This window comes from Chiloscyllium plagiosum, unplaced genomic scaffold, assembly GCF_037043375.1.
Source record: "Chiloscyllium plagiosum isolate Xiang-an unplaced genomic scaffold, Cpla_swu_hap1 HiC_scaffold_48, whole genome shotgun sequence".
Taxonomy (NCBI): domain Eukaryota; kingdom Metazoa; phylum Chordata; class Chondrichthyes; order Orectolobiformes; family Hemiscylliidae; genus Chiloscyllium; species Chiloscyllium plagiosum.
This window is the reverse complement of record NW_028270186.1, coordinates 15,534,176-15,553,636: the sequence shown is the minus strand read 5'-3', so window position 1 is coordinate 15,553,636 and position 19,461 is coordinate 15,534,176. Positions and strand designations below refer to the sequence as shown.

At 48.8% G+C, this 19,461-nt stretch overlaps 1 protein-coding gene across 4 annotated transcripts in view; it reads right to left on the bottom strand.

Moving 5' to 3' along the window:
• LOC122542973 (actin filament-associated protein 1) overlaps nt 1–19,461 on the bottom strand; it is a 76,415-nt gene that overhangs the window by 38,308 nt on the left and 18,646 nt on the right. For 3 of the 4 annotated variants that reach the window (XM_087984265.1, XM_087984266.1, XM_087984267.1), the window contains exons 2-4: nt 9,579–9,728; nt 6,266–6,349; nt 4,916–5,007 (exon numbers count right to left, since the gene is read on the bottom strand). In XM_087984265.1, coding sequence (XP_087840391.1) covers nt 4,916–5,007; nt 6,266–6,349; nt 9,579–9,728 — 326 coding nt within the window. Of the gene's footprint in view, nt 1–4,915; nt 5,008–6,065; nt 6,185–6,265; nt 6,350–9,578; nt 9,729–19,461 lie in introns of those variants that run through there. The other variant, XM_087984268.1, reaches the window with a different exon arrangement.

Here is a 19,461-nt window from a genome sequence, read left to right as displayed (position 1 = left end):
TCTTGCAAACATTTGTCCAGACATTAATTATGACTGATTTCCTGCCGCTGATGGTATCAGGACAGCAGCTCAGAGGGGGAGCTGGGGAACGAGCCCACGTCTTGTAAACAGGACATTTTCCTTCTCTCTGGAGAGGCTTGCGCCCTTTTGAAGATTACGTTGGCCTGCGTTTGAAAGAGCACACCATAACTTTATCATAAGCTCAAGTGTGGGCTTGAGTCGGGTTCTGGATTCAGGGCCGTGCGTTGGTTGCCATGATGCTGTGCTCGCTCTGCGCTCCAGACCTTACTGGTCAGCTTTCACAGATAATGCAAACCTTGGTGAGGCACCTGTCAGGATACTGTTAGCCAGAGCGCAGTCTTCAGGTCACCCGCTGTGGTCATCCTATCCACACACACAGAATTTGATGGACAGCAGCAGGGTTCACAACGACAGTTGGAGGCTGCAGAGATGCAAAGCATGAGCTTTTAATTCCACAACACTCGACAGTCAAGATGCCATCGAGAGGTGGTTGGGCCCAGTCTCATCCGAAGCCGCCCCATGATCCTCTCTGAGATGCTGTTGTCTCATGAGGAAACATTGAGCAGGTTGGGTGCAAATTCATTGGCCTGTTGCGGAAAGACACATATAAAATACAAGCGGGGTTGACAGGAAGGATAGTGAGAGGATAAATCCCCACTGATGAAGACTGCAACAAGCCTTGCTCCATCGGACATCCCAGGGGATTTGGCACTGAGTGGCTTTTTGGTTGGTGAACGTTAACAACGAAAGGCCGAGGAGTGTTGGGGGCGCCAGCATTACTCAGTGCTGACAAATGGCCAATGTATCAGGGATAGACTCGGTAAAAACAATGACTGCAGATGCTGGAAACCAGAGTCTAGATTAGAGTGGTGCTGGAAAAGCACAGCAGTTCAGGCAGCATCCGAGGAGCAGGAAAATCGACGTTTCAGGCAAAAGCCCTTCATCAGGTATTCCCGAAATCAGCTTTTGCCCGAAATGTCGGTTTTACTGCTCCTCGGGTGCTGCCTGAACTGTTGTGCTTTTCCAGCACCACTCTGATCTAGTATCAGGGATGGACGTCCTTGTTCCCTGCAACTCCAATTGATTTCCACCAATTCCCTGCAACTCCAATTGATTGATGTGCCCAGACCACGGGATGTGAGACTCACATTGATTGCCCATCTCTAATTTCCCCTTGAGAAGGTGGTAGTGAACTGCCTCAGAGAACCCCGGGGCATAAGGACCCTCGCACAGTGCTGTTCGGGGAGGGAGCTGCAGGATTCTGACCCACCGACACTGAAGGAACGGCCATCTCTATGACTCTCTGATATTCTTCCAAGTCAGGATGGTGAGGGGCTCAGAGGGTAACTTGCAGGGAGCTGGTGTTTCCATGTATCTGCTGCCCTTGCCCTCCTAGAGAGTAGAAACCACGGGTTTAGAAGGTGCAATCAATAGATTCTTGGTTCTTGCGTCTTGCAGTTGGAACATGCTGCTGCTACTGTGCATCAGTAGTAGAGGAAGAGGATGCTGAAGGGATTGGATGGGATACCCCTCAGATGGACTGTTGTGTCTTGAATGGTGTTGAGAGCTTTTGTAGCTGCATTTAGCCAGGCAAATGGGAACATTCTATCACATTCCTGCTTGGTGCTTTGTGATCTACACAGGCAGGATTCTGCTGGGTTCTAAGCCTCTGACTGGAATCCATGGTCCAGTTCCAATTCTAGTCATTGATAACCTCCAGGATTTCGAGGGGGTGATTTTTATTTTCATTAATTTGCAGAATTCCGGACTGTGTGAGCTCCAACTCATATTAGGAAAACATAATGATGAGCTGGGGAGTCGGTTCGAACAGAACTTTGCGAGGGCTGTTGCCAGCTAATTGAGCCAATGGGGCCCAGTCTTCAGAGGCTTTTCTCTGATGTGGTCTCATTAGTGCCACTCATTAGAGGATCTGTGGGAGTGCGGATTGTCACGGACTCAGGTCTGGCGCGCTGCCAGACAGCAGCAGCTGCCCAATGTCAAACCAGAAGCTTAAAACAAATTAAACTGCATTCACCAACAAGCACTTATGACACACAGCGCTGTTTGGTAGGGGGGAAGCAAGCAGGCGCGGGAATGGAGAGGTGAATGAGAGAAACGGAGGAACAGAGAGTTGCAGGAAAAGTGGCCGAAGGAAAAGAGAGAGGGAGGAGAAGGGGAAAAGGGATAACGAAAGGGAGATGAAGGCTGACTTCTCCTGTCTCGAGCACGGTCTGACCTATTGTGTCAAATTGGGTTTGGGCACAGAAGCGAAAATTGCATTTTAACTTTCTGTGGAGACCAGGTTTTTGGATTGATCTTGATTCTTGCTTGCAGTTGCGAGACTGTTAACATTTGTGCTACTTTTGCAAAATAAACAGCTTAATTAGTGGCAGAGAGAGAGTCACTGCTTTGAACCTTTTGTGAAAACAAAAACAGCTGCACATGAACCGTTCGGACTAACTTTAACTGAATGATTCTCCCCTTTCTGTCTGTTTGGGCTAGTTTTGAAAGGGTCCCGTCTTGCTTGGGTTTGAATCCCACGGTGGTGCTGCATTCTCAATAAAGAAGACCAGACCCACTCAAAGTCTCTGTCAGTTTCGAACCCGATCAAGGTACTTCCTTATTATCTGTGTGACATCCCGACCAGTACCTTTGTCTCTATCCAAAGACATTGCGTGTCTAAAAGTCCCTTCAGAATGATGTATGGATGAAAAGAGCTCGGAGTCGCGAAAGTGTAGGGCTGGAGAAAAGCACGGCAGGTCAGGCAGCATCTGAGAAGCAAGAGAGTCAACGTTTCGGACAAAACCCCTCATCAGGGCTCTCCTGGTGAAGGTTCATGCCTGAAACATCGACCCTCTTCTGAAAAGGTCCCACACAATGCTGCACTCAGAGATGAGGCACCAAGCTGCAGTGAAAGGTTTATCAAGATTAACTTAAGAAAGACAGGTCACAGATTTGCAATATTATCTTTGTGTCTCTCTGCACAGTTGCTGCGAGACCTGCCAAGTATTTCGAGGAATAATTGTTTTCATTCCTTCTAAAAATCTGCTTTTTACAGCTCCCCTTGCTCCCCATACAGGGCCTCAGCTGCTCTCAGCGATAGGACTTGTTTCCCCAGATAAGTGTCAGTCTGTAATCTCTGGTTGTGCAGACACATGAATACCCCCTAGGCCTAATCTGAGATACCATCTTGAATTGATTTGGTTTTCTACAGTGTGGAAACAGGCCCTTCGGCCCAACAAGTCCACACAGGCCCTCCGAAGAATAACCCACCCAGACTCATCTCCCTACCCTCTTAGTCTACGTTTACCCCTGATAAATGCACCTCACCTACACACCCCAATTCGCCTGACGTGCACATCTTTAGACTGTGGGAGGAAACCGGAGCACGACACGGGGAGAATGTGCAAACTCCACACCCAAGGCTGGAATCGAACCCGGGATCCTGGTGTTGTGAGGCAGCAGCGCTAACCACTGAGCCACCTCATGATTGCCTCGCTCCCCTTTAAAAGCACCTGTGGTATTCGCCTCAACTGCTGTTATGAGGTCCCATGCATGTCTTCCTTACCTTTTGGCTTATCTCTTCCCACAGACTCCTGGCTGTCCATCTGCATTCTCCCCACATGGGGGCGGTAGGGTGGCTCAGTGGTTAGCACTGCTGCCTCACAGCACCATGGAGCTGGGTTCGATTCCATTCTCGGCAACTGTGTCGAGTTTGCCCATTCTCCCCGTGTCTGCGTAGATTTCCTTGTGCAGGTTACGCGGATTGGCCATGCCAGATTGCTACTAGTGTCCAGGGATGTGTGGGATAGTTGGATTAGCCATGGGAAATGCAGGGATACGGTAGGGGAGCGAGACTGGGTGGGATGCTCTTCAGAGGATCAGTGGGCCGAATGGCTTGATTCCACACTGTAGGGATCCTATCCTCCCTTTAATCTGTGAAACTGCACTGACTGTGTCCCAACTTGCACCAAGGCATGTTCACCCATCAGCTCCTGAACTCACTGACTTTATGTAGGTCGGTCTCAAATTTTGTTCGATGAACTCTCCTGTCAAGGACCTTTTGGGTGCTTGATAAATACAAATGGAGTAGGGAAATTCCTACTGAATTGTGTTGACTCACAGTTATCGTAACTTCCTGGTCTTGAACTCCCCACATGTGAAAACAGCTTCTCTGCACTCACCCTGTTAAAACCTGTCATAATTTTAAATACCTTGGCCAGGTCATCTCTCAGTGTTCTGTGTCCAATCGGAAGGCATCTGAGCCTGTTTCATTTTCTCTTGTCACTGAAGACCTCTCGGGTGTTGTCTCGTCCCTTGTAAAATCATTTTCTTGCACTTTCTGCAGTGCTCCTGTATCTTTATTGTAGTTTGGAGAGCAGCAATGTGCCTCTCAGTAAATGAAGTGTGGGAGTACAGAAGCTGATTACTGGAGAGGCTTAATTATCAAGTCGATCCAAGGCTGAGATAGACAGACAGATTTTTAATCAGGAAGGGGATCAAAGGTTACTGGGGAGAAAGCACCAAAGTGGAGATGATCAGATCAGCCATTGAATGCAAAGTGGACTCAGGAAAGGCCTCCTTTTCCTCCATCTTCGGCATTGAGTCATAGTCATAGAGATGTACAGCACGGAAACAGACCCTTCGGTCCAACCCGTCCATACTGACCAGATATTCCCAACCCAATCTAGTCCCACCTGCCAGCACCCGGCCCATATCCCTCCAAACCCTTCCTATTCATATACCCACCCATTTTTAAAGTTGCAATTGTACCAGCCTAGGTTCTAATATCTCTCAGGACTGATGGAATACACTCTTTCAGAGCTGAGAAATGTGATTTAACAAGCTTGATTGCCAGTCCTAATGTTATTCATAAAAGAAACTTTGACCTTACCACTTTGGTTTGGAAATCATCCAATAATTGGGGGCAGGGCGAAACGTCTTCTGTGTCTTCGATGATCTCCAGAACGTTCCGCAGCTTGCTCGCTGTTGGACAACAGTGGAATTACTTCAAAGTATTGGGAGAGTTCGGAACATTCACGTTGTTTTCACTGATATTATTGACAGTGCATTGTTATCTCGTGCTAACCGCTGCAAGTGAGCAGTGTTGGCCATGTCCAACACTGACCTCCCCTTCACCTCTGCGGGAGGCTGCAGTTGATGTGAAATATAGGCCACAAATAATCAGTGAACAGGCACAAGGTGCTTCAGGGCCTACTCTCCCACTCCTCTTTATTGGCCTGTGCTAACCAAAAATATCAGTGAGTAGGTGACCAAATCCCACCCCACTGCCCATTGATGAGAGCCAATAGGAGGGACTAGGAGCTGACAGATTCTGCGGCCTAGCAAAGTTTGTTTCTCGTAGGTCTATAGACATAGCTCACTCTCACTGGAACCAGCTTCCATTTCATAAACTCCCCCAGCAAAACAGCATCTCCAGAGCTCCTGTTTCATGGAATTATCAAGGGGAGGGGATAGCCTCGGGGTAATATTGCTGATTAATCCAGAGACCCAGCTAATGTTGTGGGGACCCAGGTTCAAATCCCACCACGGCAGATGGTGGGATTTGAACTGAATAAAAATCTGGAACTGACAGTCGGATGATGACCGTGAATCCATTGTCAATTGTCGGAAAAAAACCATCTGGTCCACTAATACCGTTTGGGGAAGGAAACTGACATCCTCACCTGGTCTAATCTTCATGTGACTCCAGACCCACAGTAATTTGACTGACTCTTAATTGCCCTCTGGGTAATTTTGGATGTCACCTCGCCAACAAGGCTCTTGTGAAAGGGTTAAAAAAAAACCCTCAAAACAGTCAGTGAAGGGCCATCACTGCTGTAATAAAGGAAACAAGACAGGCAATGGCTGCACAGCAAGATCCCACAAACAGCATAGAGATAATGAGCATGTTTGACACGAACTGAGGATCAACATAGTGCAAGACACTGATGATTAACCTCCCTCCCCCATTGGCCCTCTGAGCAGTGCCACAGAGTCTTTTTAAATATAGCTGCGCCTCAGGCCTCCATTTTATACCTCACCTGAAAGCCAGCACCTCTGACCGTCCAGCACTTGATCAAGCCTGCATTGGAATGGCAGCCTAAGTGTCACATTCAAGCTTCTGGAATGAGACTTGGTCCATGATCTTCTGATTCAAGAGGACAGCAGTGTCTGTGACTACTTATTGCCGCTCGAATGGGCTGACCAGGAAATGTACAATGCGAACATGAATCCCACCTACCACTTGTGGGGAGCTGCATATCCAAGCGATTCTCTGCCAGGGTAACACAACTCATGAACATGTAATCTGCATCCTCGGCTGCCACTGAAACACAAGAACCTCTCATTAGACAGCCGACAGTCATTGGTTTGCTGTGCTCTAAAGTGTTTGTCCCCAGAGGGGTTTCCCTTCTAAATTTCCCACTTGCCCAGTTGACACAGCCTGCCCTTAGGTGACTGTCTGTGTGGTGTTTGCACATTCTCCCTCTGTCTGCGTGAGTTTCTTCTCACACTCCCAAGATGTTGCGGGGTTAGGTGGAGTGGCCGTGCCGTGGTGTCCAGGATGTGCAGGCTGGGTGGCTTAGCCATGGGAAATACAGGGTTACAGGGGGATGGCTCTGGGTGGGATGCTCCTTGGAGGGTCAGTGTGGACTCAGTGGGCCAAAGGCCTGCTTCCATACTGTAGGGCATCTGGAGTTCGTCCCAGAGGCTAAACAAGAGCAGTTTATCTGTGCTTTTGGATAGCAGTTCAGGTCCGAGCACACTCTTCAGAGAAACAGAGGAGGCACAAACATTTTCTTCCTAAGGGAGCCCAGGACATGAAATTACTGTTGACAGCAACTTAACTCGACTACACATATAAATACAGTGGCTACAAAAGCAAGTCAGAAGCTGGGAATACTGCAGTGAGTAACTCACCTCCTGTCTCTCCAAAACCACCCGGAAGGCACAAGTCAGGAGTGTGATGGAATACTCCTCACTGGCCTGGAAGGGTAAAGCTCCAACAACACTCAAAAGGCTCAGAAACACCCAGGACAAAGCAATGTGCCTGATTATAAGACCACAAGACACAGGAGCAGAAATTAGGCCACTCAGCCCATCGGGTCTGCTCCGCCATTCAATCATGGCGGACAAGTTTCTCAACCCCATTCTCCCCCTTTCTCCCCATAACCCTTGATTCCCTCGATACTCAGTGACCTGGCCTCCACAGCCTTCTGTGGCAGTGAATTTCATAGATTCCCCAACTCTCTGGCTGAAGATGTTTCTCCTTATCTCCATTCTAAAAGGTCATCTCTTTACCCCAAGTCTATGCCTTTGAGTCAGAGTCTCTCCAACCAATGGAAACGTCTTCCCAACATCTACTGAGCCCAGGCCATTCAGTATTCCATATGTTTCAAATTAGATCCCCCCACATGCTTCTAAATTCCATCAAGTATAAACCCAGACTCCTCAAACGTTCCTCATATGTTAAGCCTTTCATTCCTGGGACCATTCCCTCTGAGCACGCTCCAGGACCAGTCCATCCTTCCTGTGATATTAGATTAGATTCCCTACAGTGTGGAAACAGGCCCTTCTGCCCAACCAGTCCACACCGACCCTCCGAAGAGTAACCCACCCAGATCCATTTCCCTCTGACTAATGCACCTAACACTGTGGGTAATTTAGCACGGCCAATTCACCTGACCTGCACATCTTTGGACTGTGGGAGGAAACCGGAGCAGACACTGGGAGAATGTGCAAACTCCACACAGACATATGGGGCCCAGAACTGTGCACAATCCTCCAAATGTGGTCTGACCAGAGCCTTATTGAGCCTCAGGAGTGCACTGCTGCTTTGGTATTCAAGTCCTCTCAAAATAAGTGCCATCATTGCATTTGCCTTCCTAATGACTGACTCAACCTGCAAGCTTACCTGGAGAGAATCCAGGACTAGAACTCTCGAGTCTTTCTGCACTTCAGACTTCTGAATTTTCTCCCCATTGAGAAAATAGTCCATGCCTCTACTCTCTGTCCCAAAGTGCATGCCCTCAGACTTACCCACATTGTCCTCCATTTGCCCCTTCTTTGCCCACTCTCCTCACCTATCCAAATCCTTCTGCAGCTTCCCTGCTTCCTCACTGCTACCTGTCCCTCTACCTCCCTTTGTATCATCTGCAAACTTAGCCGGAATGCCCTCAGTTCCTTCATCTCGATGGCTAATGTATAAAGTGAAAAGTTGTAGACCCAACACTGACCCTTGTGGAACACCACTTGTCACCAGCTGCTATCTTGAGAAGGATCCTTTTCTCCCCACTCTCTGCTTTCTGCCAGGCTTCTGTCTGTGCTAGCACCTTGCCTCCAACACCATGGGCCCCTTATCTTACTCAGTAGCCCCCTGTGCAGCACCTTGTCAAAGATCTCCTTGAAGTCCAGGTAGATAACATCCATTGGCTCTCCTTGGTCTAACCTGCTCATTAATTCTTCAAAGGATTCTAGCAGATTTGTCCGGCATGACCTCCCTAATTGGCACCACATCCACAAGCATCCACTCCCTCCATCACCAACACTCAGTAGCAGCAGTGTGTACCATTTCCAAGATGTACTGGAGAAACTCACCAGGGCTGCTTAAACAGCACCTTCCAAATCCATGACCTGTACTGTCTGGAAGGACAAGGGTAGCACCTGCAAGTTCCCATTCCAAGTCCTACATCACCCTGACTTGGAAATATATCACCATTGTATTCACCCGCTGGGTCTAAATCTTAGAATTCACTCTCTGTTTGCACTGTGGGTCGACCAACATCAAATCGGTCCAACTCATCCAAATCCGAACCCAATCTGGTCCCATTTGCCAGCAGTTGGCCCATATCCCTCTAAACCCTTCCTTAACATATACCCATCCAGATGTCTTTTAAATGTTGTCATTGTACCAGCCTCCACACTTCCTCTGGCAGCTCATTCCATAAAAGGGCCCCTTAGGTCCCTTTTAAATCTTTCCCTTCTCACCCTAAACCTATGCCCCTCTAGTTCTGGACTCCCCCACCCCAGGGGAAAGACTTTGTCTGTTTATCCTATCCAATTGGGGTGGCACGGTGGCTCAGTGGTTCGCATCACTGCCTCACAGCACCAGGTTCCTAGGTTCGATTCCAGCCTCGGGTGACTGTCTGTGTGGGGTTTGCACATTCTCCCCGTGTCTGCTCCGGTTTCCTCCCACAGTCCAATGATGTGCAGGTCAGGTGAATTGGCCATGCTAAATTACCCACAGAGTTAGGTGCATTAGTCAGAGGGAAATGGGTCTGGGTGGGTTACTCGTCGGAGGGTCGGTGTGGACTGGTTGGGCCGAAGGGTCTGTCTCCACACTGTAGGGGAACCAAATCATGCCCCTCTTGATTTTATAAACCTCTGTAAGGTCACTCCTCAGCCTCTGACAGCAGCGGTTCAAGAAGGCACTTTCTCAAGAGCAAAGAGGGGCATGCACTAAATTCCTGGTCAAGCCAGTGATACCCACACCCCATGGGTGAATTTTAAAAAAAAAGGATTGATGACACCAGCCTCATGGGTGACCCGGTACGTACTGGATCCAGTTTGCTCTGCACACGGACTTGTGTTCAGCTCTTGGAGCAACTCCGCCACCGACTCCTTCTTCGACTCGGCCACGCAGCTGAGACACTCTGTGTCCAGCACCTTCAGGAACGACTGCAGCTCTGAGAATAACTGGTCCAGATCTGAGGAGAAAGAGAGTGATTAAATTCTGCCGCCTCATTCGGAGCGTGTTTCGTGATTGAGGAGGACATCGGAAATCGGTCCAGGAACCGAGCATTCAGCCCATTGCGCCTGCTCTGACGTTCAGAGTGTTCACAGCTGGTCATGGGCGTAGCCTCCATTACCTCGTTAGTCCCCCATATCCCATGATTCCCTGAAACAAAATTTGGTCCATCTTGGCTTTAATTACTCAATGAAGCAGGCACAGCAGCGACACAGCACGGAAACAGGCCCTTCAGTCCAACCAGAACATAATCTCAAACTAAACTAATTCCACTTGCCTGCAGAATTCTTTCCTATTCATTTATGCATCCAAATGTCTTTTAAACAGTGTAATTGTGCCCACATCCACCACTTCCTCAGGAAGTTTACTGTGTAAAAGATCGGCAGTTTGGGAGATATAATGTTCCAGGAGCGTGAACTGGGGCTTTTTATTTATTAATTTGCAGGATGTGAGCTTCGCTGGCTGGGGCCGGCATTTATTGCCCGTCCCTAATTGCCCCAGAGGGCAGTTTTAAGAGTCAACCACATTGCTGAGGGTCTGGAGTCACATGAAATGATGGCAATTTCCTTCCCGACAGGGCACGAGTGAACCAGGTGTCTTTTTTTCTCCCCGACAATCGACTATGGATTCATGGTCATTATTAGATTCTTAATTCCAAGTTGTTTTAAAAAATTGAATTCAAATTCCACCACCTGCCTCAGGCAGGATTCAAACCAGGGACCCCAGAACATTCCCTGGATTAACAATCCAGTGTTAGTACCGCTAGGCTATCTCCTCCCCTAGCTAGGGGCACTCAGATCTTGATGGGCTGAATAGCCTTTCCTCACCTCTTCCTGTCCTTTCCCAAAGACAACTGAGTCTTTGTAGGCCCGCAGGATGTGTGCCCAGTTTCAACTGTGAGTACCGACAGTCAGTGTCAGCATCAGAGGCAAATTTTGACTTTCTGACCATACAATCCTCTGGGAAATCTGCAGCCATCTGATTTTGGCCTGTCGGACATCCCCCAGTTTTAGTCAGCTGGTGGCTGGGCCTAAACCATAGGCCTCTCGAGGCTTTCCTTTTCTAGATCTCTGTTTCAAACCTACATCCTTGATTCAGCATTTGTTCGCTCACCGTGATGTCTCCTCAGTGTTAAAAATGTGGCAGGTAACAGTCACGAGGAGATGTTTTCTAACGCTAAAGTTGCTATCTAAATGCAGATTGTTTTTGAGCTGGGGGAGTGCAGTCCAGCAGCAAGAGGAAAGGTTTCGGGTGGCACGGTGGCTCAGTGGTTAGCACTGCTGCCGCACAGCGCAAGGGACCCGGGTTCAGTCCCAGCCTCGGGCGACTGTCTGTGTGTGGAGTTTGCACATTCTCCCCCGTGTCTACGTGGGTGTGCTCCGGTTTCCTCCCACAGTCCAAAGATGTGCAGGTCAGGGTGGATTGGTCGTGCTAAATTGTCCATAGCAATTAGGTGCATTAATCAGAGGGAAATGGGTCTGGGTGGGTTACTCTTCGGAGGGTCTGTGTGGACTGTTTGGGCCGAAGGGCCTGTTTCCACACTGTAGGGAATCTAATCTCATCACTGCCCTGGAGATTGAGGAGAAAGTGAGCCATGGGCAGTTTGTCGACTCAGATTGTGGGAGAGCTTTTTGAGGGGAAAAAAAAACCAAACGTATCATTTTTGTTTCTCTGCCTGACAGTTTTCATTGGCTGAGAATATGATCTAAAGCTCTGTTGCTGATCTATATTAAAAGTTCCTTGCATTGTGCGGGCCCACAGTGCTAATCTTGTCTCATTCACATAGTTGACTGAACAAGTGACTGTGTCAGGAGAATGAATGGTCTTTGCTCTCCGTGCTCCGTGAAAGGGAGTTCACAACTTGGATTGCAGCTGAATGAAGCAGTTTATAAACACCAGAGTATCTGAGCAGCTGCCACAAAGAATCTCATTGTTCACTCAAAACCATTTCTGCATCTCCTTGTGAAGTTGTGGGAGGTGGTGGGGGGTGGGGGGGGGGAGTGGAAAAAGAATCTCTGAGCCGTGGAGGTAACTGCGCCACAGAATAACCTGACAGCCCATGGCTTTTCACCTTTCCCTGGTCTTTGCATTCTACTAACCAGTAAAATTCCAAGTTGTTGGATGAGAACGATCACCCCGCTGTTGTACATCTTCTTCACAATGGTTCGGAAAGCAGGAACTGAAGTGGGACACAAACAGCTCCATTGTATCCTCCGAGTCTGCAGCGCAGCACATTGGCTGGGCTGTTTGGCCCATCGTGTTGATGCTGGCTCTCTGACAGAGCTCTCCAGTTAGTTTCGCTTGTACCACGTCTCATGGAGGACTGATCATTGACAGTAAAAGTTCACAAAAGGCATGTGAAGGAGAGAGGGAGCAGGGAAGACGCAGCGATTAAGAAAGGAAATGAAAGAGAGAGAAAATCAGAATGGAGGGAGAAAAGGCAAAGCAGCTGCAACACCTCAAGGAGAAATGGACTGTCTTATCCTGTTATGGAGAGAAAAAGGCCCTCCCATTGCACAGCAGAAGCTCAGATAACAGTCGACAGTCTCAATTAACAGTTCATGACCAAGACTAACAACCCTTCAAGTAGCAACTTGTTTGCAGTATCGCACTTCCAACTACGCAATCACAAGGTGTTGACAATATGGCCCAAAAACACAGAAATTGCTGGAAAAAGCTCAGCAGGTCTGGCAGCATCTGTGGAGAGAAATCGGAGTTCACGTTTTGGATCGAGACCCTTCCTCAGAACTGATGGTAACGGGAACGTGTCTGTTTGTGCGCAGAAGAAGGATGGGCAGAGGGGGTGAGGTGTAAACGATTGGTGGAGATAGAGGCCAAAGAGAGAGAGAACGATTGGACAGACAAAGGAGTGAATAACGATCTGGTGAGGAGGGTGAAGAGCTATTAATGGGGTCTGTTAGTGACTGTTAGCCAATCGACCCGCAAGGTGAACTCTGATTTCTCTCCACAGGTGCTGCCCAGACCCGCTGAGCTTTTCCAGCAAGTTCTGTTTTTGTTTCCGATTTACAGCATCCGCAGTTGTTTTGGTTTGGATTTAGCTACAATATGACAACATAGTATACGGCATCCATTTAAAGGATGGGTGGGACTTTACGAACACCAGCTTGCATTTATATAGCACCTTTTAACACAGCTAAAACACCCCCAAGGCATTTTGGCAGGACCATTCTCAGGCGAAATGTGACAGTAAGGTTTTGAAGATGCTGGAATTAGAGGAGCTTTGACATTTCTGAGCATTATGGGGCTGGAGAGGATTACAGACACTGGGGGATATGGCAGCTGAGGCCAGGGAAGTAATTGAAAACCAAGTCAAAGGATTTGTAAACTGACGTACTGCCAGACTGAGAACTGACATCAGTCAAGATTAGAGTGGTGCTGGAAAAGCACAACAGGTCAGGCAGCATCCAAGGAGCAGGAAAATCGATGTTTCGGGCACAAGCCCATCATCAGAAATGACCTGACGAAGGGCTTCTGCCCGAAAGGTCAATTTTCCTGCTCCTCGGATGTTGCCTGACCTGCTGTGCTTTTCCAGCACCACTCTAATCTTGACTCTGATCTCCAGCATCTGCAGTACTCACTCCTGCCTGAGAACTGACATCGGTCAGTAAAGTCTCTGGAAGAAGAGGTGAGTGGGACTTGTAGTTCAAGAGACAGAACTAGCTGTGAGGCCACCTGAGATTGTAAAAGATGTGACCTGAATGTATCTCCTTCTACATAGCAAGCTTCCCACATTACAGCTGTTTTTAAGACTACAGAGTGGGCTTAAGGTATGTTGAATCATTCAGGGTGGAAGAGGCCCTTTGGCCCATCAAGTCTGTACTGTCAAAGCTACATTAAATCTACACTTGTCCCACTGAGCAGGAAGTTCTTCCAAATTTGAACTGCATCGTGCTGGACGATTAACTTAATTCAGTGGATGTAGGTTTGCTCGCTGAGTTGGAAGGTTCATTTTCAGACGTTTCGTCACCATACTAGGGAACATCTTCAGTGAGCCGCCGGACAAAGCATTGCTGATGATTCCTGCTTTCTATTTACATGATTTGGTTTCTTTGGGTTGGTGATGTCATTTCCTGTAGTGATGTCATTTCTTATGGTGATGTCATTTCCCGTTCTTTTTCTCGGGGGTGGTAAATCGAGTACAAGTCAATATGTTTCTTGATAGAGTTCTGTTTGGAATGCCATCCTTCGAGGAATTCTCGTGCGTGTCTCTGTTTGGCTTGTCCTCAGAAGCAGGAATCATCAGCAGTGCTTCGTCCAGAGGCTCAATGAAGATGTTACCGAGGATGGTGGCGAAACGTCTGAAAATGGACCTTCCAGCTCAGCGAGCAAACCTATATCCAGAACCTCAACCTGAGCTACAAATCTTCTCAAAACTCGCTAACTCAATTCAGTCTTTGTGATGAATCTTTGTTGAATTTGTCGACACAGGCTTGTAAACAAGTGAAAACTCCAGCTATGCCTTGGCATTCAGTTCAGGCTGTGTTTTTCTAGCTCCACTGATTTTGCGGTACATGGCTTCCATGCTTGTGAGAAATTTCAGTTTGGTGGCGAGGGAGTCAAGTATATTAGCCGTCATAATCATTTGCAGGATTCCTGTCCCAAAGTATCTGGGAGCCTGATTATTGCCCTCATTCTGTTCCCTCAAAGGCACTGACTCTCACTCAGGTAAGATCTCTTTGCCAGATGTTCGCAGTGCCTTTCCCAGATGTGCACCCAAACTTGATCATGGAGCTAACTCTGCCTCTCATAAAGGACAGGGTGGGTGGGAGGTGGTTATGGGGCTGTGCTCAGTGATACGGACCAAATCAAACCACCTCAAAGCCACAGTTTGGTCACATCAGGAACAAGGACCCTTTGCCCACTCTCATTCAGTACCCTGTGGAATTACAGAGGGTCTAAACCTGACATCGGCCAGAGATCGGGCATGGCACCACATTGTATGTGTACCTCAGGACCACACCGAGTGACGTTTGCGCACTAACCATTGTTGAAGCTTTACTAATTCCTTGTTTGGGCCTATTTTGTTTTGCAACGTTGTCTCTTTTCAAACCCTCAGGAGAAAGAGCACGCCTGGGTAAGTCTCTCATTTTCTTACTTCACTGTATAAGCTGCTTGCACCCAAAGAGTTGCTGATTGTCTGGTTGGCATTTTCCAAGTGTAACAACCGAGTTCAAAATGCTCACCCTGGCGAATTGTGGAACTGGATTCAGTTAAAATCACCAATTTACGCGCTGGCATCAAGCAAGTGGATAAGTGTCAAGGAGGCGTATGGCATGCTTGCCTTTAGTCGGGGCACTGAGTATAAATGTTGCAGCTGCATGAGACTTTGTTCAGGTCACATTTGGAGCACTGTACGTGGTTTTGGTCACCACATTCGTAGGAAGGATGTGGAGGCTTTGGAGACAGGGTGTTGCCTTGATCGGAGTGTGTGAGCGACAAGGAGAGGTTGGACAAACCTGGATTGTTTTCAGAGGCTGAGGGGCAACCTGATAGAAGTGTGGACATTGTCAGGGGCATGTAAATGGGGGGATATGCAGAGTCTCTTGGAAATGTCGAACACATAGATTTAAGGAGAAGCATTTAAAGGGGATGTGCGAGGAATAGGTGTCTGGAACGAGCTGCCATTGGAAGGAGGAGAAACAGATCCGATAGCCACGTTTTAGAGACATTCAGACAGACACATGGACAGGCAGGGAACAGAGGGTCACGGACCACATGCAGGCAGATGGGATTAGTTCAGAACAGCATAACGGTCAGCCCAGACATGATGAAGCCTGTTCCTATGCTGCACTGTTTGCTGTTCTATATGCCGGATTGTGTGATAATGAGAATAATTGGATTGTCTTAAAAGTACATCAGCTTCATTCTTGCCCCTGAATGATGTGGATTTTCTGTTTTTATTTTGCCTGGACTATACCTGACTCCAAATTCAGTCTACAGCATTGAGTGTAAATGCTATCAGGACGTAGAGTCTCGAAATGAAATCCATCCCTTCTTTGCAATCTCTTGGAATATCTGGCTTTCGTTCCTCCTCTCCCTTCTTTCTGTTAGATTTCAGCCCTCCTTTCCTGAACAGTTTCTTGTTGAGCTATTTGCAAAGGGCACTGTTCATTTCCCCTTGACATAAGGCAGCCCAGAAGCAGTACAATGGTGAGAGATTCGTGAGTGAGTGAGTGTTGTCCCCAAGGTCACTGTTCTCAGGTTATCACGGAGAGTCTGCGGATAGGCACTCGGGAGCGGGCGAAATCGCTGGGCCAGCTCCGCAAACTTCCGCCCTCAGCAGGACCGCCAAAAGCAGCGGTGGGATTGAGGCTGAACCGGAGGCTTTGCTGATCTGTGTTGACATCTTGACCAGTGGAGCTTTCATTTTGGAATGCCATTCTCTCACTGTTACACACAGCACAGTGTTTACTGCTGGATGTCAGAAGACAAATGCACACTCCGTGGGTGGCACGGTGGTTGTGGGCGGCACGGTGGCACAGTGGTTAGCACTGCTGCCTCACAGCGCCAGAGACCCGGGTTCAATTCCCGCCTCAGGCGACTGACGTGTGTGGAGTTTGCACATTCTCCCCGTGTCTGCGTGGGTTTCCTCCAGGTGCTCCGGTTTCCTCCCACAGTCCAAAGATGTGCAGGTCAGGTGAATTGGCCATGCTAAATTGCCCGTAGTGTTAGGTAAGGGGTAAATGTAGGGGTATGGGTGGGTTGCGCTTCGGCGGGTCGGTGTGGACTTGTTGGGCCGAAGGGCCTGTTTCCACACTGTAAGTAATCTAATCTAATCTAATGTAAGACAGAGTGAACGAAAGACTGGCCTTAAGACTAAACAATGAAAACTGCAACGTCGTTTCAAGCATCATATTCACAAGACAAAGAGCATGAATAAGGAGCCCTCAGCCCAGCTGTTGCAGTTACTGAATCATTGCACTGTCAATGTTGAACTAAATATAGACTTAAAATCAAAAGGTCCTTTGCTCTCAGTGAAAGCTTCGGTTACTGTTGGTACAGAGCTTCTTTGGCATAGTCCACGGTGAACATATCACTGCTCCTGTGTTGAGTGTTCGGCACTGCCTGAGGGGGTGTCTCGCTGCGCAGGGGCTCCGGAGACAGAGCCATGGTGGGGGTTGTCCTATAGCAGTCTGAGGGAGGCCCATTGCCAAGGGCTTGAATGGCCCTGGAGGAGAAAGTGAGGTCTGCAGATGCTGGAGATCAAAGTTGAAACTTTATTGCTGGAACAGCACAGCAGGTCAGGCAGCATCCAAGGAACAGGAGATTCGACGTTTCGGGCACAGGCCCTTCTTCAGGAATGTCAGAAGACAAATGCACACTCCGTGGGTGGCATGGTGGTTGTGGGTGGCACGGTGGCACAGTGGTTAGCACTGCTGCCTCACAGCGCCAGAGACCCGGGTTCAATTCCCGCCTTGAATGGCCCTGCGCGGGGAGAGCTCTGTAAGTGCACTCAGATGAATGCAGACCTTCCTTATGGAATGAAGGGTAGAGAGTCGTGGGAGAATGGCATTGGATGGTCGGCTCATGAAAGGAGGCAGCAGTCTCGTGGTAACATCACTGGACTCATGATCCAGAACTCCTGGCTCACATTCCGGAGACCGGGATCCAAATCCCACCATGACAGGCAGAGAAACTTGGAAGTCGCCGAACCATCCAGAACTAAAAACAACGGCGACCGTGAATCATTGTGAAATCCAATCTGATTCACTAATGTCCCCTTCAGAGGGAAATCTGCCTTCCTTACCTGGTCTGACCTGGTACAGACCCTCAGCAATGTGGTTGACTTTTAAGTAGAGAGTTAAGTAGGGACAATTAATGCTGGTCTGGCCACCGAAACCCATATACAGGACCATGAATTTGCATGCACTGGATGGATCAAATGGACTATTTCAGCAACAGAACAATGGAAGCAGCATTGCTGGGGCATTACTGACCCACTGTACCTCACACTCACCTGGATAAATTCCAAAATTTATGTCAGCCTAATACAGTTTTGACAGTGAAATCCCCCAGCAATCAAATTCGAGCTCCCGAAACCATTTTCCCACACTCCCAAAATACTCTCACTCAAAGCTCAAGGTTGGTTTGGTTGTACCAAGGTTTACCGTGCAGGATAGTGCTGGAGGCCAGAGTCAAAAAAGTGTGGCGCTGGAAAAGCACAGCAGGTCAGGCAGCATCCGAGGAGCAGGAAAATCAAGCATAAGCTCTTCATCAGGAATATGGGGTGGGTGGGGCAAGGGTGCTCAGAGATAAATGGGAACGGGGGCAGGGCTGGGGGAAGGTAGCTGGAAATGCAATAGGTAGATGAAGATGGAGGGTGATGGTGATAGGTTGGAGTGGAGGGTGTCGCAGATAGGTGGGAAGGAAGATGGACAGGTAGGAGGGTGGTGCCGAGTTGGAGGGTTGGAAGCCCCCTGGGATAAGGTGGGGGGAGGGGAGATGAGGAAACTGGTGAAATCGACATTGATCCCATGCGGTTGGAGGGTCCCAAGATGAGGCATTCTTCCTCCAGGTGTATGGTGGCTAGAATTTGGTGGTGGAGAAGGCCCAGGAACTTGCATGTTCTTGGTGGAGTGGGGGTTGGAGTGTTCAGCCATAGGATGGTGGGGTTGTTTCGTGTATGTGCGTCCCAGAGATATTCTGTGAGACATTCTGCATGTTGGCATCCTGTCTCCCCAGTGTAGAGGAGACCATATCAGGAGCAACAGACACAGTAGATGACGTGTGTGGAGGTGCAGGAGAATCTGTGTCAGATGGAGAAGGATCCTTTGGGGCCTTGGATGGAGTTGAGGGGGGAGGTGCGGACACAGGTTTTACACCTCTTACAGTGGCAAGGGAAGGTACCGGCTGGGTTGGTGGTGGGGGGAAGGGGGGGGTGGGGGGTTGGGGGGGGGCATGGACTAACTAGGGAGTCATAGAGGGAATGGTCTCTGCGGAATGCTGATGGGGTGGGGAGGGAAATATATCTCTGGTGGTGGGGTCTGATTGTAGGTGGTGGAAATGGCGGAGGATGGTGCATTGTATCGGGAGGTTGGTGGGATGGAAGGTGATGACTTGGTGGGGTTCTGTCCTTGTTGCAGTTGGAGGGGTGGGGTTAAAGGGCGGAGGTGCGGGAAGTGGAGGAGAAATGCCAGAGGGCATTGTTAACCACTTGAGAGGGGTAATTGTGGTCCTTGAAGACGGAGGCCATCTGAAATGTTCTGGATTGGAATTGGTCCTCCTGGAAGCAGATGCTGCAGAAATGTAGGATTTGGGAGTAAGGGATAATGTTTTGCAGGAGGGGGTGTGGGAGGAGGTATAGTCCAGGTAGTTGTGGGGGTCGATGGGTTTGAAGTAGATGTCCAGCTTGAGTCGGTCACCGGAAATGGAGATGGAGACGTCCAGGAAGGGGAGCGAGGTGTCCAAGATGGTCCAGGTGACCTTGAGGTTGGGGGTGAAAGGTGTTCATGAAGTTGATGAACTGTTCAACCTCCTCATGGGAACACGAGGTGACGCTGATACAGTCATCAATGTAGCGGAGGAAAAGGTGGGGAATGGTGCCGGTGTAACTGCGGAAGATGGACTGTTCCATGTACCCGACAAAGAGACAGGCATAGCTGGTGCCCATGCGGGTGCCCATGGCTACCTCTTTGGTCTGGAGGAAGCGGGAGGACTCAAAGGATAAATTG